General features: G+C 35.7%; 4 protein-coding genes across 4 annotated transcripts; 3 read left to right on the forward strand and 1 right to left on the reverse strand.

Annotated features, from left to right (window-relative positions):
* Positions 1 to 3,254: 3,254 nt before the first annotated feature.
* LOC112720232 (protein transport protein SEC13 homolog B) lies at positions 3,255 to 5,407 on the forward strand. The gene is made up of 2 exons (XM_025771093.3): positions 3,255 to 3,528; positions 4,206 to 5,407. The coding sequence occupies exon 2, from the start codon at positions 4,210 to 4,212 to the stop codon at positions 5,113 to 5,115; it is 906 nt and encodes a 301-aa protein (XP_025626878.1). The 5' UTR covers positions 3,255 to 3,528; positions 4,206 to 4,209; the 3' UTR covers positions 5,116 to 5,407.
* A 3,449-nt stretch (positions 5,408 to 8,856) lies between these two features.
* On the forward strand, positions 8,857 to 12,422 carry LOC140176022 (uncharacterized). Its single transcript, XM_072205865.1, has 4 exons — positions 8,857 to 8,901; positions 9,493 to 10,303; positions 10,435 to 11,750; positions 12,006 to 12,422. The coding sequence occupies exons 1-4, from the start codon at positions 8,857 to 8,859 to the stop codon at positions 12,420 to 12,422; spliced, it is 2,589 nt and encodes an 862-aa protein (XP_072061966.1).
* Positions 12,423 to 12,608: 186 nt separating this feature from the next.
* LOC112720965 (uncharacterized) lies at positions 12,609 to 15,019 on the forward strand. The gene is made up of 2 exons (XM_025772058.1): positions 12,609 to 14,410; positions 14,707 to 15,019. Exons 1-2 carry the CDS (start codon positions 12,609 to 12,611, stop codon positions 15,017 to 15,019), a joined length of 2,115 nt encoding a protein of 704 aa, XP_025627843.1.
* Positions 15,020 to 17,569: 2,550 nt separating this feature from the next.
* Positions 17,570 to 25,062, reverse strand: LOC112720233 (uncharacterized). Its single transcript, XM_025771095.3, has 4 exons — positions 24,355 to 25,062; positions 22,380 to 22,823; positions 20,233 to 20,557; positions 17,570 to 18,052 (listed from the first exon to the last, which is right to left on the reverse strand). Exons 1-4 carry the CDS (start codon positions 24,793 to 24,795, stop codon positions 17,919 to 17,921), a joined length of 1,344 nt encoding a protein of 447 aa, XP_025626880.1. The 5' UTR covers positions 24,796 to 25,062; the 3' UTR covers positions 17,570 to 17,918.
* Between the last annotated feature and the right edge of the window lie 1,385 nt (positions 25,063 to 26,447).

A 26,447-nucleotide genomic window follows, 5' to 3' on the forward strand; every position in this document is an offset into this window, starting at 1 on the left:
TAAATTATTATTTTAGTAGGAAGCATTGCCTATATAAAGGCACATATGTCTTATATATTTTGTGTGTTCCATAATGAAATGTGTATGTTTTGAAATGTAAAAATTCTCTCCTTTGTTTTATGTCAGTGAGTTTGAGAGATGGAAAATATGATAGTGTCATTTATATGAGAGAGTGATCCTAGGGCCAATTAGTTGTGGGTATTATATTTACACCAAATACCCAACAATCTCAAACCTCAAACTCTTAAGTCCCAAACCAAAACTTCACATTACCGAATACATTTCAGAATCCAAATCCACAAAATTTTTCTAATTTCAATTTTCAAGCTCCTTATAATAATCAATTTCCTATATTCCAACCGCAAAATCAAAATTCACAAACACCACATTTTCCATTTTCATCCATATTTAACCCTTCTATCGGAAATGTTATTCCAACTTCTTTGCCGTTTCCAACTCAATTCAGTGCATCAAGACATAACTCATCTGGTGTTGGTGGCTCTTCTAACTCATCCTCTCATACTTCTATACAATCTAGTCCAAATTCGCAATATTCAGATTTTGCCAACCCCTCGTGGATTAGATGCTATCGACCTCAATGATGATGATATTGAAGATCGGAGGCAAGATAGTATTCAACACTAGCATTGGGAAGAGGATGAGATGTTAATCAGTGCATGGTTAAATGTTTCAACTGACCTTATAGTTGGTACTGATCAAAAGGGAGAAACATTTTTGAGTCGAATTCATAGCTACTGTATAGAATTTTGCTCCGACATGACAAGGTGGGTAGTTGCATGTAAGAAACGATGGTATAAGATCAACAAGGCTGTTGCACAATTTGCTAATTGCTACGATCAAGCTAGTCGAAACATAAGGAGTGGTTCAAACGCTAATGATATAAAGGAGTTGGCCTACAAACTTTATTTCACAAATTATGGTAAAAATTTCACTTTTGAGAGGCATTGGAACGTGGCTTCCCTGGCATGTTGGGTAGCATTGACTGCATGCATTGGCAATGAAAAAATTGTCCAAAGGCGTGGAAATGTATGTACATGAGTGGTTATCGTGGGGTTGCAACCATAGTATTTGAGGTTGTAGCATCTTCAGACCTTTGGATATGGCATGTGTTCTTTGGAGTTTCTGGTTCAAATAACGATATCAACGTGTTAGATCGTTCTCTAATGTTCGATGATATTCTAAATGACCGTGCTCCGGAGGTAAATTATACTATTAATGGTAATAATTATACTATGGGATACTATTTAGCAGATGGTATTTATCCTGGATGGGCCACATTTGTCAAATCAATCTCAAAGCCACAATGGGAGAAATGCAAGTTATTTGCACAATACCAAGAAGGGCAAAGAAAAGATGTGGAGCGAGCATTAGGAGTGTTGTAAGCACGCTTTGCAATTATACGTGGTCCAGCTCGTTTTTGGAAAAAGAAGAAGCTTGCCAACATAATGAGAGCTTGTATTATATTGCATAATATGATTGTTGAGGATGAAAGAGACACTTATACAAAAAATTTTGCTCAAGGCTTAGAGTATGATGATGTCGAAAATGGCTCATCACAACCTCAGTTGGAAGAAGAAGATTTTGCACCATACCATCAATTCTCCAAAGAAATGCCCAACTTTAAAATACGCAGCAGCATAGACAATTGAAAGTGGACTTGATTGAACACATATGGCAATTTCACAATGCTTGTCGTCAACTATAAAGCTTAATTATATTTTTCTTTGTATTAAGTAATTTTATAAATTAGTGTAATCCCGAATTATATATTGCGTATTATTGTTATATATGAATTTATTTAATATTAATATCTTTTAATAGTAAATTATTTTTAAATTTATAAATTTAAATTACATTAATTTCAAGTATTTTAATTAATTAATTAAGTTGGATCACAACATGGACTAAAGTTAGTTTCTCCTAATGGAGAAGAGAGATGCTTTGAGTTCCTATTTACTGTTTATGACGCAAAAGCTTATGTAAAGTTACTTTTTATGACAAGTGTGCCATAAATAGGAATTGGAATGAGTTCCTGCTGGAGATGGTCTAATGGAATGTTTCGTACGGTCTGTGTTTGTGTCAGTCCAAACAATCGACAGGTGTGTTGGTGACTAACCATGTGCAACATTGCTGTGGTAATTCTGACCTTTAAACAGGTTTATCTGATCTTTTAGTAATTATATTTTTCGATGTTGCTTTTAGGATCGATACGTGATATACATATTTTGCATATCTAATGTATAAATATGTTATTGTTGTAAGTTGGGCCATTCTATTGGGCTTGCAAACATTTTTTGGGCTAATTTAGTGATTTGTGTTTGTTAATTTCCTAAGTTGGATAATAAGTAATATTAGAGTTGGAGTTTCCTGATAAGTTAAATGAGTTGGATTTTAAGATTGGGTTTAAAAAGCACTTTTGAGGAGGTTAACAAAAACATTATAAAATAATATATAAAAAAAAAAGAAGAAAATATTATAACGAATGTTATGATTTGGTGGAGTATTTATTGGTGTTATTGTTGCATAGCATATTACTGACTTGTTCTAATTGATCTCCAATAGAACATACCTCAACTAGAAAATCATATACAACAAAAACATTAAACGAGTACTTCATTCTTCATTCTTCCAAAATAACAAAAAATGCAGAACACAAACAAAATGTATTTACCATCAACACTCGATCTTAAAGAATACAGATGTGTTGAAAGTCTTCAAAATGTTTATGATTCAAAGTGTAGGTTTGCTTGTCTATGTTTCCATGGCTGCCACAAGCATTTCAGACTAAATGCATAACTACAACTCTTTTAAGATGTTGGCATACTAAAATTTTTTTTTACGGACTTTTTTTTTTGTTTAATCAATGATATGAACTATGAATGATCATTTTCTCTTTTTTATTTTACATATTATTAAAGATTTTCCTTTCTTATTTTCTCTTTTTTTCTTATCGATGAAATTTTCATAAAGATTATCATTTATTAAATATTTTTATTTTTTATTTTTCACTTGTTTTTTTTTTTTTTCATTTTTCCTTATTCATGGGTTCCTTTTTGTTTTTTGTATGATCATGAATTTAAAAAAAAAGTTTAAGAAACATTCTTATGAAACCACGAATTGGGCCGGCCCTCATGATAAAGAATACGTATTCAGCTTAAAACAACTCGGGCCGCATTATGTGTGAGGTAGAGTCCAACAATTTATTAAATCCTAGGGGCACCTTTGAAAATACTATGTGGTGCCTTTTTCAAAACTTAAATCTTTTAGGGATCAAACACAATTCCATGATAAAACTGAAAACCCAGATTAGAGTGTGTCAGACTGTACCAGGCGTTTTATTAACCTCAATTGGACAGGCCCGGGCTAAAATCCACCCGTTTCATCTTCTCATTTCTCAAATTGGATCTCGTTTCATCTCACGCTTCTCGTTAATTGAAATTCACGCCGCCCTCAACGGCTGCTCCGGCCACAGCCACCGCCTCCTTCTCCCTCTGTTCTACTTAACAGGTACCTTTTCTCTCTTTTGTTTAGGGAATAGTAGATCGGTTGAAATTCGAACCTAGATCTTCAGATTTCGTCTCCGTTTTATGTTTTCTTTGCATTGTATCGAAGATCCCTCTTTTTTTTTTTCTGGGATTTGGTTTGATGTTTTTCTTGCTCGTTTTTGTAATGCCGCCCCCACTTTGTTCGATTTGTCTACGTTTGCTAATTGCCTGCGATTCTGTGATCCACTTTTCAATAAGCCCTGACACGAAATTCTCTCTCACTTCTTGTTTCAATTTTATGCCAAATCTAAACCCTTGTTGCATTGTGTTGATTGCTGTCATAACAGTTATTCTGTTCTGTTCTTTTTTTGTGGGTTGGGGTAATTAGCTATTATGTTTTTGTTGAGGGGTTAGTGATGCAAAGTAAATTGATATTTGAAGCATGAATAGTTGCTTCGATAAACTTGTACATAATATTTATGTACATTGTGTTGAATCTTATATGTATGGTTTGTTTGATGTATGTTGGCTTGTACGCTGTAGTGTGCTTAATATTGTTGATGACAAAAATAAAAAGATAGGAACAACATCGAAATCAAACAGGCACATTGCGGGGTGGCAAGTTAAATAGAATTTAGTTTTAGTTTATTTTCATGGGCAAATTGTTTACTCAACTTTTTTTTTGTGTCTTGATACCAGAAACATGCCTGCCCAGAAGGTTGAAACGGGTCATCAAGACACAGTCCATGATGTTGCAATGGATTACTACGGTAAGAGGCTCGCTACAGCCTCATCTGATCACACAATTAAGATAATTGGGGTTAGCAACTCGGCCTCTCAGCATTTAGCAACTTTGGCCGGTCACCAGGGTCCTGTTTGGCAGGTGGTATGGGCCCACCCAAAATTTGGCTCTTTACTTGCTTCATGTTCCTATGATGGGCGTGTCATTATTTGGAAGGAGGGTAACCCAAATGAATGGACTCAAGCTCATGTCTTCGATGACCACAAGTCATCGGTAAATTCGGTCGCATGGGCACCTCATGAGTTGGGTCTCTGTTTAGCTTGTGGTTCATCTGATGGTAATATATCTGTTTTTACAGCAAGAGCAGATGGTGGATGGGACACCTCGAGGATTGACCAAGCCCATCCAGTTGGTGTAACTTCTGTGTCATGGGCACCGTCAACGGCACCAGGTGCACTTGTTGGTGCCGGGTTGCTTGATCCTGTACAGAAGCTGTGTTCTGGTGGTTGTGATAATACTGTGAAGGTATGGAAGCTCAACAACGGACTTTGGAAGATGGACTGCTTCCCGGCTCTTCAGATGCATACAGATTGGGTTCGAGATGTTGCTTGGGCACCTAATTTGGGACTTCCTAAATCTACTATTGCGAGTGCATCCCAGGATGGAAAAGTGATTATGTGGACTGTGGGCAAGGAGGGAGATCAGTGGGAAGGCAAGATCTTGTCCGATTTTAAGACACCGGTTTGGAGGGTTTCATGGTCGTTGACTGGAAATATTTTGGCTGTGGCTGATGGTAATAACAATGTGACATTATGGAAAGAAGCAGTAGATGGGGAATGGCAACAGGTGACAACGGTAGAGCCTTAAAATTATCAATTTAGAATTTTGGAGACTTTTTCATTTTGGAATATAATTGACATCTTGTTCCTTTGCATATTATACAGTTAAGTAATTGTGCTTGATAATCCCTTCCTTGAATTCCATTGATAATTTGTGCTTGCAAGAATGAAGTTGATTAGTGTGAGCTTTTCTCCTTTTGAGTTAGAAGGATATGATTCAGGTATATAATGAGACATTTCATAAGAATTTTGGATATTTGTCCTGGCAGTTGTGTAAATTATGACTGTTGTGTTAAATTTTAGACGTGCATTTGTAAGCATTACTACATGTGCTATGTTTTATTTGCAATTCATAAAGTTAGCAGTGGCATAAATGTATTGGTCCTCACATATCTGTCATGCTTGCCAACGAAATTTATGTTTGTTCCTCAAGGATTCCTGTGATTCTTAATGGCAAGATTTTTTTCCCTTGTACTGCATCAGATGGAGCTTCTTTGTTGTTCATTACATTGATCCATTTTGTAATCTTGATCCGCTTACTTGATTAGGAGGTAACATGTAACTAAACTATTTTCAAGTATCATATTGGAGTGAGAAACTTGAAATATCGTGTTTTGAATGAGAATGAAAGGTGACGTGATCACAATTGCCCCTTGACAAAGATGTAGATTGACATTCATCTTACTTGAAATACACGAATGGAGTGAGACAAAGATTGTGTTTTGGATGAATTTCTTGAGAGAATCATCTCTCAGCGTCAATATATATATACATAGGTACAGAAATAAAATCCCTTAATATTAGAAGATACAACAGAATCAGATCCCTTAATACTAGGAGATACAACAGAATCAGATATCTAAAGATGGAAACTATATCAAAACAGAATAAATTATATAAAGCTTGTATTTCTAATCTGATATTCAACACTCCCCCTCAAGCTGGAGCATATAAATCATATGCACCAAGCTTGTTACATATGTATTGTATCTGAGGACCCCGGAGAGTTTTGGTGAAAATATCTGCAAGTTGATCGTTGGAGTTGACAAAGGCTGTTACTATTTCCCCACTTTGCAACTTCTCCCTTATGAAATGGCAATCAATCTCTATGTGCTTGGTCCGTTCATGAAACACAGGGTTGGAAGCAATATGTAAGGCAGCTTGATTATCGCACACCAGTTCCATCTTACTCGGCTCACAAAACTTAAGTTCCTTAACTAATTGCTTCAACCATATAAGTTCACATGTGACAAGTGCCATAGCTCTATATTCAGCTTCCGCACTAGATCTTGCTACAACATTTTGCTTCTTACTCTTCCAAGATATCAAGTTTCCACCAATAAAAACACAATAACCAGATGTAGAACGTCTATCAGATGGAGATCCTGCCCAATCTGCATCAGTATACCCAACAATCTGGTTATGTCCTTTATCTTCATACAACAAACCTTTTCCTGGAGCACCTTTGATATATCTAAGGACTCTAACAGCTGCGTCCCAATGACTATCGCATGGGGAGTCAAGAAACTGACTTAGGATACTTGTGGCAAATGAAATATCTGGCCGAGTGACTGTCAAATAATTCAATCGGCCAATTAATCTGCGATATCTACCAGGATTTGCAAGAGGTTCTCCTTGATCTGGACTAAGTTTTGTGTTGGGATCCATTGGTGTATCTACAGGTCTAGAATCCAACATTTCAGTTTCTTCAAGAATATCCAAAGCATATTTTCTCTGTGAAATACAGATCCCAGCATTAGATTGTGCCACTTCAATTCCTAGAAAATATTTTAACTTCCCCATATCCTTAGTATGAAAGTGATCAAACAAGTGCTGTTTTAACTGAGTGATTCCCTCATGATCATCTCCAATAATGACAATATCATCCACATAAACAACCAGATATTTGGAGGTCATGGAGGAAGAATGACGGGAGAAAACTGAATGATCTGCTTCACTCTGAATCATGCCAAATTTAGAAACAACAGCACTAAAGCGACCAAACCAAGCTCGAGTGGATTGTTTCAAGCCATATAAAGATCGGCGTAAATGACATACTAAGCCGGAAGACTCTCCCTGAGCAACAAACCCGGGAGGTTGCTCCATGTATACTTCCTCCTTGAGATCACCATGTAAGAAAGCATTTTTAATATCAAGTTGATGAAGTGGCCAATGGCGAATGGCAGCCATAGAAAGAAAATGACGAACAGAGGCCATCTTCGCAACAGGAGAGAAGGTATCACCATAGTCCAAACCAAATATTTGAGTGTAGCCCTTAGCCACAAGGCGGGCTTTTAATCGATCAATGGTTCCGTCTGAGCCGACCTTAATAGTATAGATCCAACGACAACCCACAGTAGATTTGTCCGGTGGCAATGGAACAAGATCCCAAGTACCAGTAGAATGTAAGGCAGACATCTCCTCAATCATAGCCTAGCGCCACCCTGGATGTGAAAGAGCTTCTGCTGTTGTTTTGGGTATAGAAACAGAAGACAAAGAGGAGGTAAAAGCATAGTGCGAAGATGATAAACGATGGAAACTAAGAAATTTATAAATAGGATTAGGATTACGGGTGGAACGAGTACCTTGTCTGAGAGCAATAGGAGGACTACTGCTAATTCCCGAAGAAGAATCCAAGGACGGTTCAGCCACAGGTTCAGGAGATGAGTTATCTTGGACTGCAGGCCGTGGGTGGCGATGATAAACCTGGAGAGGCTTTGTGGGAATAGGAGGCCCATCTAAGTAAGGAACAGGAAGCACCTCCGTAATGGAAGGTGAAGTGATGTCGGGTGCAGAGAAAAAAAGGGTATTCTCAAGAAAAGTGACATCGGCAGACACGAAGAAACGATTAAGAGCTGGAGAATAACAACGATAACCCTTTTGAAATCAAGTGTACCCTAAGAAAACACATTTGATAGAGCGAGCAGTTAACTTGTCTTTGCCTGGGGTAAGATCATGGATGAAACAAGTACAACCAAAGACTCGTAGTGGAAGAGAAAAAATGTGCTCATGAGGAAATAAAATGGAATGAGGAACTTGATTTTGCAAAACAGAAGAAGGCATACGATTAATTAAATAACATGCAGTCAGAACAGCCTCACCCCAAAACTTAAGGGGAACATGAGTATGGAGAAGAAGAGTGCGAGCAGTTTCAATCAAGTGACGATGTTTACGCTCAGCCACACCATTCTGTTGAGGGGTATGAGGACAAGAAGACTGATGTAGAATACCTTGGGAGGACAAGTAAGATGAAAAGGGTGCTGAAAAATACTCACGAGCATTATCACTTTGTAAAATTTTAATTGAAGTTTTGAATTGGTTTTGAATTTCAGAACAGAAAGACTTGAAATGTACAAATAATTCAGATCTGTCCTTCATTAAATATAACCAAGTGCAACGAGAAAAGTCATCAATAAAGGTGACAAAATAACGAAAACCAGAATGAGAAGTAACCCGACTAGGTCCCCATACATCAGAATGAATAACAGAAAAAGGAGACGCAGCTCGTGTATTGACACGACTTGAAAAAGAACTACGAACATGTTTACCTAAATGACAAGTTTGGCACTCTAAGGTAGTAAGACGAGATAAACTTGGGACCATAGCTTGTAACTTCGAGAGGCTGGGATGTCCCAGGCGACAATGGACCACGTCCGAAGACTCAACAGCAGCAACAGAAGACACAGTAGTAGTGGGTAAGGCAAGTCGATACAGTCCTTGAGACTCACATCCTGTACCAATCGTCTGTCCCATCCCTCGATCCTGCACAATGACAGAGTCAGCAAAAAAGGTAACAGAACAATTGAGAGAACAAGTAAGTTGGTTAATAGAAATCAAATTGAAAGGACAATTGGGCATGTAAAGAACAGATTTCAAAGGTGACGTGTACCACTCAGTACCAAAACCGACCTAAAATCTCGGCAACAGTAGCTTCTGACTGAGTCAGCCTTATCTTCCAAACCATGATCTATAACAACAGAATCCACTAAACAAGATAGGCGGTAACTCCTCACAACAGAAAGATGCTAATAACCACTCCGATCATAAATATCGGAGCCACTCCACCTCACTCGCCTATAAAACACAGAGAACATAACCCATCGAGAGGTCACAGTTTTTTACTCTTATTCATTATACTTTCTTTCTCTAAAAAAACTCATATTCTTACTTGAGCGTCGGAGTGCTTTTTGCAGGTGCTCCCGCCGCCGTGTTTCAGAGGTATCCAAGGATCATTTACTACGACAACCCTGGCCGACGTATAAGTCCGCCCAGGCTGAATAGTTCTCAAGGGCAAGCACACACCTCGGATCGTTCGGACGGAACATTTGGCGCCCACCGTGGGGCCCGATAAAACTGACCCCACCTTTTTCCTTTATATTTCTACCATTTGAATTTTCTTTTTCAGATCACACGATATCCAGACATGGCCGACAACGGAGTCCACCAGCTCACGCAGGCCGAACTTATGGCCCAGATGGCCGAACTTCAAGCAGAGGTCAAGAGACTGGCCGAGCTGTCGGCACAAAATAGCGCCAACAAACGGGATGAAGGCAATCCCAAAAGCTCATCCCAGGGTGTGGCTGACCTATTAATCGCCAACCCCCCGAAGGAGAGACTGACGTTGGATAATCCCTTCTCTGAGGAAATCACAAATTTCCAAATGCCAAAACACTTCACACTACCCTCCTCACTTGAGCCCTATAAGGGGATTGGTGACCCCCGGGCTCACATTAAGAAATTTCAGTCTATGATGTTTTTTAACGGCCCTAACAATGAACCTGTACTTTGTAGAGCTTTCCCGACTTACCTTGACGGAGCCGCTTTACTTTGGTTTTCGAAATTACCTGCAGGTTCGATTTCCTCTTTCGAAGAATTGTCAAAGTCTTTCATTGACTATTTTGCTGCGGCACGAATATACGTCCACGAATCGGATTATCTTGGCACAATTCGCCAAGGTCCTCAGGAGAGTTTGAAGGACTATCTGACCAGATTCGCAGAGGCGACAATGGAGATACCTGACCTGGACCCCGCTGTCCACTTACACGCACTTAAGGCCGGCCTCCGACCTGGAAAGTTTAGGGAAACAATCGCGATCACCAAACCGCGGACATTGGAGGAGTTCAGGGAGAGGGCGGCCGGACAAATGGAAATTGAAGAACTGCGGGAGGCCAACAAAACGGAAAGAAGACCCAGAGAGAAGAGGACCGAACACCAAGGTCGCCTCACAACAAAGACCTAGGCAAGCAATTCAAACTTACTCCGAAATTCGACAATTACACCAGATTCAACACGAGAAGAGAAAAGATAATCAAAGAAATACTCAATGCCAAATTCATAAAACCTCCAGCAAGAGCAGGTAGCTATCAAGACCAGAGGTTCGTAGACAAAAGCAAACACTGTGCTTTCCACCAGAAATACGGACACACGACCGACGAATGCATAATAGCCAAAGACCTCTTGGAGAGACTTGCTCGACAAGGCCTACTAGACAAGTACATTGAAGGAAGGAAACATAAAGAGGATGATAGAGACAAGGAAGAACGACAACCGACCTCAGTCAACAAAGAAACTAACAAATGGTCAAATGGTAACCAACCCAAAGCAGTCATAAACTGCATATCCGGAGGATTCGCCGGAGACGGCGAAACAATATCGGCAAGGAAACGCAGTTACCGAGCTATGCTGGCCATCGAAGGAACAGCACCACTAAACAATCAGGAGACACCAGATCTAGAAATCACTTTCAACAAAACAGACATATGCTCGACCGCCCCACACCTAGACGATCCAGTGGTTATCTCCATCCAGACAGGCGATCTATTGGTAAGAAAAGTCCTTTTAGACCCAGGTAGCAGCACAGACGTTCTCTTTTATTCTACCTTCTTAAAAATGAACTTATCTGAAAAAATAATACAACCCTCATCTGGAGAACTAGTGGGGTTCTCCGGAGAAAGGGTACCGATAAAGGGGTATGTATGGCTAAAAACGACAATAGGTGAAAATCCGTTATCCCGAACCCTTGATATACAATACCTGATAGTTGACTGCATTAGTCCCTATAATATTATTCTCGGAAGACCTGCTCTGAACATGTTCAGAGCAGTGATATCAACTTTTCATCTATATGTTAAGTTTCAGGCACAGAACGGCAGGATAGCAACGATCCACTCAGACCGACAACAAGCTCGGCAATGCTACAACTCTAGCCTAAAAAGGTCGGACACGAGACAGAAGCAACACGAGGTCAAAGCAGTACAAACTAGAGAGGAAGTCCTATCCCTAGCCGAGCTTGACCCCCGGGGAGACGCGCAGGAAAGACCCCAACCAACAGACGAACTTCAGAAAATCCAACTGACGTCAAAGTCAGAACAAGTAACATACATTGGTCAAGCACTGCAAGGGCAAGACAGGGCAGATCTCATCAAGTTACTACAAGCCAACTCTGACCTGTTCGCTTGGACTCCATCGGACATGCCAGGAATAAATCCAGACGTCATCTGTCACAAACTCGCCACCAACCTATCAAGCCAACCTATAGCTCAGAGGAAAAGAAACCTAGGAGCAGAGAAATCAAAAGCAGCCCTAGAAGAAACCAGTAAACTCTTACAAGCCAATTTCATCAGGGAGATCCGTTTCACCACGTGGCTCTCAAATGTGGTAATGGTAAGAAAAAGCTCAGGTAAATGGCGCATGTGCGTCGATTTTACAGATTTAAATAAAGCATGCCCTAAAGATGCCTACCCTTTACCATGCATTGACAAGCTTGTCGACAACGCATCAGGTTTCGAAAGCTTAAGCTTCATGGATGCATACTCTGGGTATAATCAGATACTCATGCATCCTGAAGACCAAAGCAAAACAGCATTTATAACCGAGCATGGAAACTTTTGTTACTGAGTAATGCCATTTGGCTTAAAGAATGCAGGTGCAACCTATCAACGCTTAATGGACAAAGTCTTCCATCACCAAATAGGACGCAACATGGAAATCTACGTAGATGACATGGTCGCCAAGACCAGAAAAGAAAAATCACATTGTGAAGACCTCGGCGAAATATTCGAACAAATCCGAGCTTATAATATGAGACTAAACCCAGAAAAGTGTGCTTTTGGGGTAAAGGGAGGAAAGTTTCTCGGATTCATGCTTACCTCACGAGGAATCGAGGCAAACCCTGAAAAGTGTTCGGCAGTACTCAATATGACGAGCCCTAAAACAATAAAAGAAGTGCAACAATTGGCAGGAAGGATAGCGGCGTTATCTCGATTTTTACCCGCGACATCAAATCGAGCATATCACCTTTTCCAAACAATATCGAAGAACAAAAAGTTTCACTGAACAGAAGAAGGCGAGAAAGCTTTCTCCGAGCTTAAAGTGATCCTATCAACACCACCCGTGCTGCAAAGACCAGAAAACGGTAAACCATTATATTTATACTTGTCTGTTTCAAATTATTCTATAAGCTCGGCCCTTGTACGCGAGACAGGTAAAACACAACAGCCAGTGTACTTCGTCAGCAGAGTCATGCAACCAACAGAGCAACGATATCCGAAGATAGAACAACTCGCACTAGCACTAATAATCACAGCAAGGAGACTTAGACACTACTTCCAAAGCCACACAATCATAGTGAGGACAAACCAACCACTAAGACAGATACTGACGAAGCCAGAACTGGCCGGACGCCTCACCAAATGGTCCATTAAACTTTCAGAGTTCGACATCCAGTTCCAACCTAGGTCGGCACTCAAGGCACAAGTGCTGGCCGACTTCATCTCAGAACTAACGACTAATGAACACGACAAGTCTTGGGAACTACATGTTGACGGAGCATCAAGCCGAGAAGGAAGTGGAGCAGGGGTAATCCTCAAGGAGGGAGACAAAGTAATAGCGGAACAAGCACTCCAGTTCCACTTCCCAGCAAGCAACAACCAAGCCGAATATGAAGTCCTCATTGCAGGACTCAAACTCGCCTTGAGCCTCCAAGTACGAAGCTTGACAACACATTGCGACTCCCTCCTCGTGGTCCAACAAATCCGAGGAGAATTTCAGGTAAAAGATCCCTTGCTAGAGCAATACTGGCTCATAGCGAAGGATCTTATTTCAAAATTCGATGCATTTAGCATACTGCATGTTTATAGAGAAAAAAATGTGAGAGCGGATGTACTATCCAAGCTCGCAGCCACTAGGGCAGACACACAAACATCCACACTAACACAACTCTCACTAAAAAAGCCGAGCACTGATTTATTACATGTGACGAACATTAACCGCCTCCATGATTGGAGGACTCTTTTCCTTGAATACATTAATACAGGCGCTATACCAAGAGACGAGCTCAAACCCCAGCACTTCAGACGAAAGGCCAGCCTTTACACAAGCATAGAAGGAAAACTATATAGACGAGGGCTCTCACAACCCCTGCTAAAATGCTTAAGCAAAGACGAAGCAAAAGAAGTAATGGACGAAGTCCACGAGGGAGTCTGTGGAAACCACATCGGGGGACGAGCATTGGCAGCTAAGATCGTCCGAACCGGGTATTACTGGCCAACCATAAAAAGGGATTGCATAACAAAAGTCAAAACATGTGACAACTGTCAGAAACATGCAGCCATTTCCTCAAAGCCAGCCGAGCTACTACATAGCATGGAGGTAAGCTGGCCATTCCACAGATGGGGGCTCGATATCCTCGGTCCATTCCCAATAGCGCCGGGCCAGGTCAACTTTCTTTTAGTAGCAATCGATTATTTCTCAAAATGGATAGAGGCGCAACCATTAGCACGGATAACAGCCGAAAAGGTACGATCATTTATATGGAAAAACATTATATGCCGATTTGGAATACCTAGGGAGATCATATCTGATAATGGTAGGCAGTTTACAGATAATAAACTCGGCTCATTTCTAAAAAATTTTTACATCAAGCATCATTTTAGCTCGGTCGAGCACCCACAAACCAATGGGCAGGCCAAGGCTGCTAACCGAGTAATATTGCAGGCAATAAAGAAAAAACTAAATGATGCAAAAGGAGAATGGGCGGAACTGATCCCAGAAATATTGTGGGGATACAACACAACAATACAGACAACTACGGGCGAAACACCTTTCAAACTAGTCTATGGGTCCGAAGCACTAATCCCCATTGAAGTCGGAATCCCCACCCTGAGAACCGAGCTATACGACGAACAACACAACTTGCAGGCAAGGAATGCCGAACTTGATCTGGCCGAGGAAACCAGGGAGCTAGCAGCCATTAGACAGAGCAGTAAAACAAATAATCGAAAGAAAACACAACAAGAGGGTACTGCCGAGGACGTTCACGGAAGGTGACTTGGTCCTCAGACGAACAGAAGAAGCTATTCCCTTAGCACCAATTTTAGAACCATCAACCAAAGTGATAGAAGGAAGAAATGCAGGGTGTTCAAGTTTAGAGAGGACAGAAGAAGTACCAGAAATGTGATCAGAAGCACCTGAGTCAAGGACCCATGGTCCAAGAGAAGAGGAATGAGAGATACAAGCAACAGAATTACCAGAGTGGGCCACCGAAGCAATGGGAGTAGATGCCTACTTTGAAGCTTGGTTTCTATTTGTTTTTTCTTCTTTTCCGGCTGCAATCTTTCAGCCGTGTTCCCTTTTCCCACCAGCTGACACTATCAGTTGTGTCTCTTCGTCAGAAACTGTTTTCCGGCCAAAACCTTGTTAAACATCAGACCCACTCCGAAGCAACCCCAGAATCAGAACCGGAAAGCCAAGTTCGTCCTGTCCCCCAAATTTCACCGCCGTCAACCGCCGCATGCGCCGACACGCGCCGCCCCTTCTCCTGCGCGTGGTCCTCACGCGCCTCCGCTCCGGACGCGCGTGAACGTCACGCTCCGCATCCCAGGCTTTTTCCGGCCCTCGCTTCCCTTCTGCAGGTGTTTTCCAGCCGTTTCTGAGTGTCTGCCATCATGTCTTCTGAGGTAATCCCCGACACCAACTCCAATGGTGGCAAATCGGCTGTTCTAACATCTGTCGTTTCTGAAACCGCTACAATGACCTCTGAAAAATTGATGGGTGCCAAAAATTACCTTTCTTGGGCTGATTCTATGGAACTTTAGTTCATGGGCCAAGGCTATGAAGACCACCTTACTAAATCTGTTGATGATGTTCGCGCCGCTGACAAAACCACTTGGAAGAAGATTGATGCCCAGCTATGTAACCTTATGTGGCAGACCATTGATCCACCAAAGCTGACTATGTTTCGGGCTTATAAAACTTGTAAGAAGGTGTGGGATCGTGCTAAAGCTTTATATACTAATGACATTGCAAGACTTTGCCATGTTGCTAAGAAGCTGTGTAGTTTACAACTTTAAGGAACTGATATGGAATCTTATGTTGGGGCTGTGGAAGCTGTCAAGGAAGAGTTTTCGACTCTCATTCCCTATGTGTCTAATGCTGATGACCATCATGCTCAACAGGGAAAGCTGTTTTTGGTACTTACGTTACTTGGGTTGCCAGCTGAACTTGAATCTCTTCGGCAACAAATATTGGGCACCTCACCCGTTCCTTCCCTTCAAGACGTATTTGCACGACTCTTGCAATCCGGCCCCTCTCTTGAGACCCATACTTTCGACCAAATTGCATTGGCATCCCAATCTTCTTCTCAAGTGTCCTTTCAAGTGCCCACTCGCGGCGGCCGTGGGGGTCGTGGTAATGGTCGTGGTAATCGTACTCGCCTTAGTTGTACCTATTGCCATAGGATTGGTCATACTCAGGATAAATGTTATGCTCTCCATGGTCGTCCTACCAAGGTAGCTAATGTTGTCCAAACTAATGAGCCATCTGATGTTCACTCCGCCGCACAACCACATGGGATATTTGTCTCTCGCAATGATTATGATGAGTTTCTCAAGTACCAAGCTCTGATACCAACTTAAAATACACGAATGGAGTGAGACAAAGATTGTGTTTTGGATGAATTTCTTAAGAGAATCATCTCTCAGCGTCAATATATATATACATAGGTATAGAAATAAAATCCATTAATACTAGGAGATACAACAGAATCAGATCCCTTAATACTAGGAGATACAACAGAATCAGATATCTAAAGATGGAAACTATATCAAAACAGAATAACTTATATAAAACCTGTATCTCTAATCTGATATTCAACAATCTTCAACTGCGATGGAACTTGATGTTGTTTTTGGCAACTGTTGTGATCACTTATCAACATTTGTGGCTTGACATTTGCAATAGTTCTGAGTTCTTTTGATTGATGTAGGTCTTCTTTTATCTAAAAAGATTATAAAATAAAAGCCTAGTCAGCACAATTGTTTCCTCCGTAGCTGGATGCTGTTAAGAAAGGAAAACTTTTTGCTATAGTTAATGGGTAAAGTTGTCAAAGCCTCCTGGTGTTTGTGGTTAAGGGTGAGTTTGTGAGGTGGAGTCTTAAAAAGTTAGGTAAAAAAAAGAGATGGGCTTGAAGAATGAAGTGGAGGGTATTAGAAACCACCCACCTAAGTTACCAAAAAAAAAAAAAAAGAAACCACCCACCTAGGGTCTGACAATGAATAAGATACTGTAAGATTTAGTTTCCATTCTAATTCTATCTACAAGTCTAAAATATTTTTAAAATTCAACTATATTCTATTTGTAGTTTGAGAATCTATTAATTCTAACACTATCCACATCATAAAATTTTTACCCGATTCTACCGTAACAAAATCTTTTTCTTTTTTTTTTTTTCAATCAAACACTTCAATTATTTTATATTACATAAATATACTAATAAAATAGAAAATACAAAATTAAGTCTATATTAAAAGCAACAAATTTCTAATAAAATCTATGTATTATTTATCTCAAGTATATTTATGAAATAAAAAAAAGTGTTATTAGTATCAATTAAAGTGGTTGGTGTTAAGTGCTTTGATGAAATTATTAGAGGGAGGAGATGTGGGTTTCATCCACCATTCATTTCATTATACATATATACTAATTTTTAACTACATACTATAACATATAAAAGGTTCGAGTAGGTCGAGTTAAGTTAGGCCTAAACATGTAGCTCAACCTGACCTGCTGCAGATCACATTGTAAGTCCTGGTCGAACAGGTTGAGTTAGAAAAATGTATAATTGGAGTTCTTGCATTTAGGCCTTTAGTAATCAAATAGTAAGTTTTCTTATCACAATGTTATTATTGAGCTTGATTCTCAAGCATCTCGTGCTTTGATCTTGTTAAGTTGCTAAGTTCCAGTGTTTCTTGTGCATCGTGAAGCCAATAGAGTCACAAGAATGAGGTTGCTTCCATTGGTAATTTTTAGCTCTCGATATCCATGTTTATTTGTAAACCTCCTTTTGGTTTTCCTTCTTTCAAATTGCCTCACCAAAATAGCAAGTTAGCAACCATTCTACAGAGTTTGTTCTTTTATTTATTTATTTTAAAAAAAAATTCTTTGCGAGACTAGAAAACAATGCAACGCAACTCAAAGTAGCATTAAAATGTGGTAAAGCTCACGAAATAAAAATTTAATAGAGGAACATATAATTACAAGAAGTCGTGGATAGAGAGAATAATACTCGGAAAACATGAAAGAAAACATTTAAATAAAATTACTAATAAAAAAAAAAGACTTCACATCAAAATTTGAAACCTATTGAAATAATCTCTTCCAATTTAAGCCGTGAGGAGCCTGTAGCCGCCAGCGAGAGGAGAAGCAGAGCAAAGAAAGTAGGTTATTCATGAACTATAAATAAACCAAATTGGTTTCTTTCGTTCAGAAAAATGCTATATAAACAACTCATTCGAACAATTCATTCTTATTATTTTATTTAGCAATTAAAGTGAGTTAGAGAAAAATGGTTTTGCCAAGCAACCAAAGAACCAGCGACATCTCAATACCGAATATGGTGTTAAGCGTGCCCCTATCTAACATCACTCCGAACATCGTAATCCCTGCTCCATTGTTCTCAAAATAATTCACTGCAAAAATAACCAACATTATTATTATTATTTAGACAATGACTTTTATGAATAATATAAATAATAGGCTCTAAAATTGGCTCAATAAAGTAAAAACACACTACACCCCCAAATCATCTACCTAAATCTTAATATTAGGATAACGATTTGCATACTTAGTGAATTGAACATCCAATATACCCATTATTCACATTGTTTAGTATTTTTATTGTCTATCTATACTTTTCCTACTTATTATTATTATTATTATTATTATTATTATTATTCATGAGCAGTCATGATGACAAATATAATGCTTATTAAAAAGAAACAATAAATGATTTTAGAGACATTATATATATGAGAATTTGTTGGGTACATAATAAAGAATATATACAGCTTAATCATTGATCAGATCTGTGTTCTAATAAAAAAATTGGTCCAAGCTTGAAGAATAAGGGAAAGGACGATGAGCTGTTCTTTAAAGGATAAACTTATGTTGGATCTGAATTGATAATTGATGATTAGTCAAGTTCAATAAAGAAATCATACATTATGATAGATATTAGATCATAATCTTTTTTATGCTTATATTTTACTGCCGTCTACCTTGGTTGTGCATGTGATAAATAAATAAATTAAATGCACTCAAAGATTATTAACTTGTTAAACGTTCAAAGTATAAAAGGCGAATCAACAAAATACTTACACATCATGAATCTGATACCACGACTTTTACATTTTTCATTTCTCCAAGATTTTTTTTTTGACAAAATATATTATTATTATTGTTTTTGTTAAATAAGTTTTGAATTCTTATAAAATATATATTTTTTAAGATTGGATCCTATAATTATTTCTTTTTTTTTTGTTTATTTTAGTCCATATTAATTTTAAAAGTTTTTATTTTAATTCCTATTATTAGTAAATATATGTGTATAAATATATGTGTAGTTAAATTTATTTTTACTATATATTTTATATTCTAATATCTGTTTTATACTGATAACTGATTTTAGTGACTAATTTTAATATACACTTAATATGATTGTAGTTTAAATATTTATGTAATATGTTAAATATTAATGTAAATAACATCTCATATCAATATTTAACAAAAAAAAATCTAATAGTAGAAACCAAAATGAAAAGCTTTTAATTTTACAAGGAGTAATAAAAAAAATTACTAGGACAAATTAAATAAATTATTTAAGAAAAAATTTCACTCACCTTCTGATTAGATGCTAAAATGATACTCTCATCCTCTCTATTTTTAAAATATATACTTTTTTCTCTTATAAATTAAAAAAAATTTCTTCTTTAACTCATTTTAAAATTTTTGTATTAATTAATATCAACTTTACCCATTTTTTGAGAAAAGTAAATTATTTTTTATAAAAATGTCCTTTAGAAAAAATTTTATTTTTTGTGATTAAATTTTGTGAACCAAAATATCTTTTAACAAATTATTTTTCTAGTATTTAAATTGTATTTTTACCAAAATATCTTTTAAAATATTTTGTAATGATTAAATTATTTTTTTACTAAGATACCCTTCAATATTATTTTTTTAGTGATTAAAATTGTGATATCAATGCATATTATTTTAACATTAAATAAAAAAATTCTTTCCTATGAGATTAATAGAAAAATATAAAAAAATATTAAGCCAAACTTGTAAAACTATGTTTAATAATATGCATTGATCTTATGAGACTAACAGTAAAATACACAAAAAAAAATTATTGTTAAAAAAAGTTTTGGTAAAATTATAATTTAATAACTAAAATTATTAAAGGGTATCTTAATAAAAAATAATTTAATTATTAAAAAATATTTTAAAGGATATTTTGGTAAAAATATAATTTAGTCACTAAAAAAATAATCTGTTAAAGAATATTTTAGTAAAAAAATAATTGCAAAAAATTAAATTTTTGTTAAAAGGTATTTTATAAAAAAATAATTTATTTTTTCTTAAAAAATAGACAAAATTAATGATAGTTACCACAAAAGATTTAAAATAAATTAAAAAAATTTTAAAAATTATAAAAAATGTATATTTTATTAAAAAAAAAAAGTAAGCATGCAATTTTTTTTTTCGAATTTAAACATTAATTACATATTGTTAGGAGTAGTATAAAATTCAATGTACTGTAAAAAGGGGCAGTGCAATATATAGCAAAGAGATTAAGAGAACATACCAAGAGCTTGTCTCTTTTGATATGAAATAGTGCTGTAAGCATAAGACGGAATTAACTTGGTAGAATTAATGTCATCTTCTTCGTCACCACCATCATCAGTATCTGATGAATCTCCATCCGTACCAACGTGAGGGAAAATTCTCTCTGTGGAACTCTCAGCCGCTGCCACTAGTCCATCACCGGCGCCTGCTCCGTCGAACGAATCCAACGTCGCACAAACGTGCCACTTGGCAGCCAGCCCTGTGATCGCCTGTGCTCTGTGTGTGATCTTTGTTGCACTACGTAACAATATGCACAATGCAGCAAGAAGTGTAACGGAACACAACTGCGCCATTAAAATAAAATAAAAAATAAATGTAATACTAATTTATCATATGTTTTATCATGTATCATATTGATTGCGAGAGAAATTCATACAAATATTACAAATTAAAGAATATCAAATTTAATATCACATATCATTGGTTAATGTAGATTACTTTAAGTTTATGTATTTCAACATAATTTATTATTTATTATCGTTTTAAACTATACTTACGAAAAATAATAAATCTACACCCAAAAAGAAAATATCATAAAATATTTTACCCCTGTTTATTTTAGTGTTGTCATCATTTGTTATTTTTCCCAGTTTTGTAATGGACAATCATGAAGAACAAGATCTAGCACGACGAATAAAAGGAACATGGAGGCAACACAATTGCACAAAATAACGACCACGTCTTCATTTAAATAAAATTACTATGATCTCGACCACGAACACTTATTCTTATATATAGAATAATTTATAATTCAAATGAAATCAATGTGTATGTAATATACTACTATGTAGTATGTACAGCTAATAATCGGGGTCCACAAGTGCGCATCCTTAAAATTATTCATCAAATAAGGTGAAAATTAAGGTGAAGTCGACTTTACGTGATGTTGATACGTGAGAGTTGTTAGATGAAAATTTAGCCAAATCAATAAAATCATTTAACGGCTCTCAAGTATCAACTTCACGTGAAGTCGACTGCACTTAAGTTTTCACCATTAAATAATTTAATTAAGATAGTAAACCAAATCTTGTTTAAAAAATGATAATAAGAATTAAGATAAAATTGAAAGAGAATGATGGACGTCTGGACGAGGAAGATTAGAAAGTAGAGGAAGAAACCAAACTATATTCATCTTTGGTGGTTATTTAATTTAAAGAATTCTGCTTTTTTTAATTTGTCTTACACTCATTAAACAGAAGGCATACCGTAAAAGTTTGGAAATAACTTTGATTACCTAATCAACAATATTAAATTGAAACTATAGAAATTTTCTCCTATAGATATAACCCACGGTTGAAGTTTACGTTAGCTGTGAGATGTACAAATAATCAAATTTGTTCAACCACTATCCATTAGTTTAACATTCTTTTCAATATAATTTTATTGATAAACCATTAAAAATACATTCGAATTATTTTATTATCGATAAAAATATTTTTAAATTAATTAAAAATGTGATAAAAATATACTCATGTAAACTAAAATGTCTTAGGTAATGAAAATTCAGAGGACATTTTTATCATATTTAAAACTAATTTAAAAATATTTTTATCGATAATAAAAATTAAAGACATTTTCGTCTACACTAAAATATTTTTTGGTGGTAATTTTACGATTTTACCAAAAGATATTCCTAGGTGCATATTTTGGTATAAAAGAGACGAGAATCAAATTCACAACTAATTTGCTTTTTTTTCTATTTGCTGATGGGAGAAATTTTTTATAGTTAAAAATTGTTATATAATAATTTAGTTAAATATATTAAATTATTTAATAATTTTTAACTATCACTTTTAGATAAAAATAATTGCATGTAATTATTTATCTATCATTCTAAATTTGTAACTTGTAAATTGTTTTTAAAATTTAATTTTAATTCACTAATAGCATTAAACATTTTACGTACGTGTTTATTTAAATTTATTTTTTTAGATGAATCAACTTATAAGATAGTGATTTTTAATAATTATTACATAATTAGACGCAGATATAAAACTATTTATCAAAAATTAAATTCTTGTTTTCGAGCTTAAAAATTAATTTATTCATAAATAAATAAAACAGAAAGAGTAAGAAAAGGGGTAACAAACAAAAGTGCATACATACCGCAAGCTCACCGGCTTTGTAGATATTGACTTGATTTCTGGCTTTGGTAGTGACAAGAAGACACATGAACTGGCTTCCAGTGACCAATACGATAGCGAGTATAATGAACGCGCGGTACCTGTGGCTGATGATTCGCAGGTGCCTCCTGATCCTCAAGTGCTCCGAGAGCACAGTAGCCACGTCCGAGTCCACGTGGAACACCGTGGCAAAGTCCTTCAGCCGTAGGATCTGGAGGTAGCAGATCAGACGGAACAGAATGCACACGAGAAATATTACGGTGGTTCGGTACAGCCAGGAGCAGAGTTCTAATATGCACCCCACTGTACCAGTGATGTAACCAAAGAAGGGTATCTGTGACGATGCTGATGCGTACCACCATATCTTGTATGCACTCTCCGCAGCGAAGCACGGCACAACAAATACCGATATGATCTTCAGTGACCTCTGTGTTTGTTAACACAAATTTAAGAAAATTAGTTAATTTTAATTTAAATATGAGGTAAAAATAAGAAAAATATTACTCACTTAAAATTTCTCCTAATTCTCCTATCATACACACACATCTAATTAGTGTTTTTATAATTAGTGCTAGAGAATATGTCCGTAATTCGTCAGAATGTTTATTTAAATTATTAGAGAGCATATGCTTAGTTTTTCATAGCATGTTTCTAGTTTGAATAAATGAACAGTAAGAACCACTATGGATTGTTCTAGCGTAGTGTGATCTTGAATTCTTCATAATGATGAGGCATCTGTGTCTTCTCCGGTAAATGCGGTGATCAATATTTTAAAAAAAAATACTATTTATACATTAAAATTAATTATTAAAATTAATTGTTAATATATTTACATATAAATATAAATAATTTAATTTATTTTTAATATATATTTATATTCTATATGTATTTTACACTTTTGATAATTAATTTTAGAGTATCCTTATCATTCATATTTTTATTCTCTGAGCTAATCATGATGACTAAAACTTGGATAACGGACATGGAAAAATGAAAAAAGGACTGTATGTAATAATACGTCCTTCAAAAATGTTCATAATTGTTCATTTATTCATTTATATTTAAAATATATTTATAAATTATTATTTATGAAGAAACAAAGAAAAATCTAAATATTTTTAAAATATGCATTAAATATATATTTTTTAAATTCAACATTTTTCACCTATTTTATAGCTTCCATAGGTGTTTTCCTTTGTGTTGTTTATTTTTCCCGGAGGTTTCATCATCTAATACTTAAATGACAAAGTGAGTCTTTAAAGCGTGCTCTTACTCATTATAAATTTATAACAACCAAAAAGTTGACAAATATGACACATTCTACAAAAACAAATGATTGAAAAATACTACTACAAAGTCAAAACAAGATACATATAATTACGGATTAAGGTTTCTACTGTGAGCTATCTCAATCTTTTTCAATCGCTTTAGAAATTTCCAGCTGTTTCCTTTTGTAATACAGTAGTAATCTAGCTAATATTCTTTGGAACTTAAGTTAAATTAAACTAAAGCTATAGTTTTCTTCACTTCATCATGTCTCCGTCTAAGTTAAACCTTTACCAATATTATTGACAATTAAAAATACAAAAAAAGATTTACGAAATTGCATTACTACTAACTATAAATGGGGTTCTGCCTTTCTAGATGGTTCTCTGACTTTAGCAACATTACAGCGCAAAATTAGCAAGAATCTCACGCTAAGAAATGTTAAAAATAGCACTCATGCGTTAGAGAAGTTATTCTTAGGTGCTCTCAGAGTAGAAGAGTCTTAACTGCGACTATCTTCTAATTGGATTAATATGTCTAAACAAACATAAACACGCTAATTAGAGAAAGAAAGTGAATGAATGAATGACAGATCAATTTGAAACGGATCCAAAATGCTCTGTCTTATTGTGCTGAGCTCTTTCTTTAAAAAAAAATGCAATAATGGAAAAGAGAGAGGGAGAGAAACATACATTAAGTTCGAACATGTAGTTATTCCTAACGGTTTCGCTCTCATCGCGGAGCTTATCAAAGAAAAGGAACCTTCTGAGTCCGTACTGTTTAACGAACCCGGTGAGGCAGAGGAACGAAACCGCCGCCATGCCGCTCAGTGAGACCTGCACGACGCTGTCGTAAGAGCGGGAGTGGTGGGAGTCACAGGAAGGGCAGGACAGCAGGAAGTGTGACGCGGCGGGTACGGCCACCGTGAAGAGGAGGAACACCAGCCACGACAGCGCCGCCGTGAAGTTGTTCGACTGGTCCATGCACATCCACCGGAGGTAGGAGCGGAACGTGCGGAACTCGTCGTTCACGTTGGAGACGCAGCGGTTGTATTGTTTCCTCCGGTCCAGGAGGGGTTCCTTGTTGGAAGAAGAATTATCGGCATCGGTGATGGTGGTGGTGCTATCCGCCATGGCCACCGGGGAGGTGATCGATAGTGGTGGAGGAAGATTAACTAGAATTTAGAAGTTAGAAGAGATGGTTTTGTTTAATTTGGATCGAGAATGGGTTTAATTTCCGATTTATTAGGATGGCAATCTAACTCCTGGAACTTATTTTCGGCCTTTCCTGTCTGGAACTTATATATACTTGTCAGTTGTGATTACTCATTAGCGTGTCTATTAATTTTATTTTCTTTTTCTAAATTTATGTGTTATAATTTGAAAATAATCAATATTGTATAGGAGAAATTCTTATTAGAATCAGTCATTTTAAGTATTTTTTTTGTCATTATTTAGTCGGTATAAATATTAAATTATTTTTAATAAATAAATTTTATTAATTTATATGTATAAATTTTAAAAAAATTTAAGTACAAACAGTATGTATTAATTTACGTCTGTCAAATTTTTAATAAATATACGTGTAAATTATATATTTTTATATATAAAATATTTATTAATATAATTATAAATTATTATTAACCAAAAAATAATAATATTTATTAGTCATGTAATATTATTTTATTATAATATGAGTAAATAACTATAAAAATGCCTCTAAAAGATTTTAGGACTTTAGGTGCTTGTAAAATTATTTCTAAAAGATCAAACAGACAAAAATGTCTCTAACTAAACATATTTAAAACTTCACAAAATAACAAAAATAATATATTTTAATAAGTGATAAACAATTTTGTATTTAACAAATGACTTGTATATTTTATTTAAAATTATAAAAATATTTTGATAATTATGTAAAAGGAGAATACAAAAAGTTATAGTAAAATTCAATTTCAATTTTTTTTTTATCTTTTTATAAGATTTTTTACCATTCACAAAAGTCAAACAATTATGAAACAAAATACATAAAATTATTAAATTTTAATAAAGAGAAATATATATTTTTTAATTAAACTTATAAAAAGTTACATCAAAATTTAATTTTAAAAATCTTTTATGGGAATATAAAAGTATAATATTTAGTTATGTTTTTTAATTTTTTTATGTTATTTTTTGTGTTTTGATCTTTTGGTAATACTTTTTGTAGTATATTCTATTCATATTGATAAATATAGATTTAGTTAAGGTGATAAGATATTAAGTTTTATAATCAATGGTGGTGGGTTTCAATTTTATAAATGTAAAAAAAAAAATATTTTTTTTGAATAAATTTTTACCCTATATAAAAGACGTTGAAAATTGTCGAAATTATCAGTGAAAACGTAAAAAAAAATCCGACCATAATTTTATTATCGTTGAATTTATCTGTAAATAAGCGCTAATTGTATAAATATTACTGGTAATGATTTATCAGTGGATTTTTATTTCTAACACTATTTTTATCGGTGAATTGTTTGCATAATACTAATCTAAAATGATGTTATTATTGAATTTTTTCTGACAGTGATGATGGCTCTCTTTTTTTTTTTTTCGTCTTAATTACTGGTAAAAATTTATCTCAGACAATAATATTATTGAATTACATAATATTTTAAATCTGTGAAATTAACATATAAATCTGTGACTTTTTTATTTTTTTTGAAACAAAGAAAGCTCAATACATTGGAGTGGAGCAAGAAAGTAATATAACAGAAATAAAGTAAAATAAAATATATAAAGATGAA

This window comes from Arachis hypogaea, chromosome 11 (assembly GCF_003086295.3).
Source record: "Arachis hypogaea cultivar Tifrunner chromosome 11, arahy.Tifrunner.gnm2.J5K5, whole genome shotgun sequence".
NCBI classification, from domain to species: domain Eukaryota; kingdom Viridiplantae; phylum Streptophyta; class Magnoliopsida; order Fabales; family Fabaceae; genus Arachis; species Arachis hypogaea.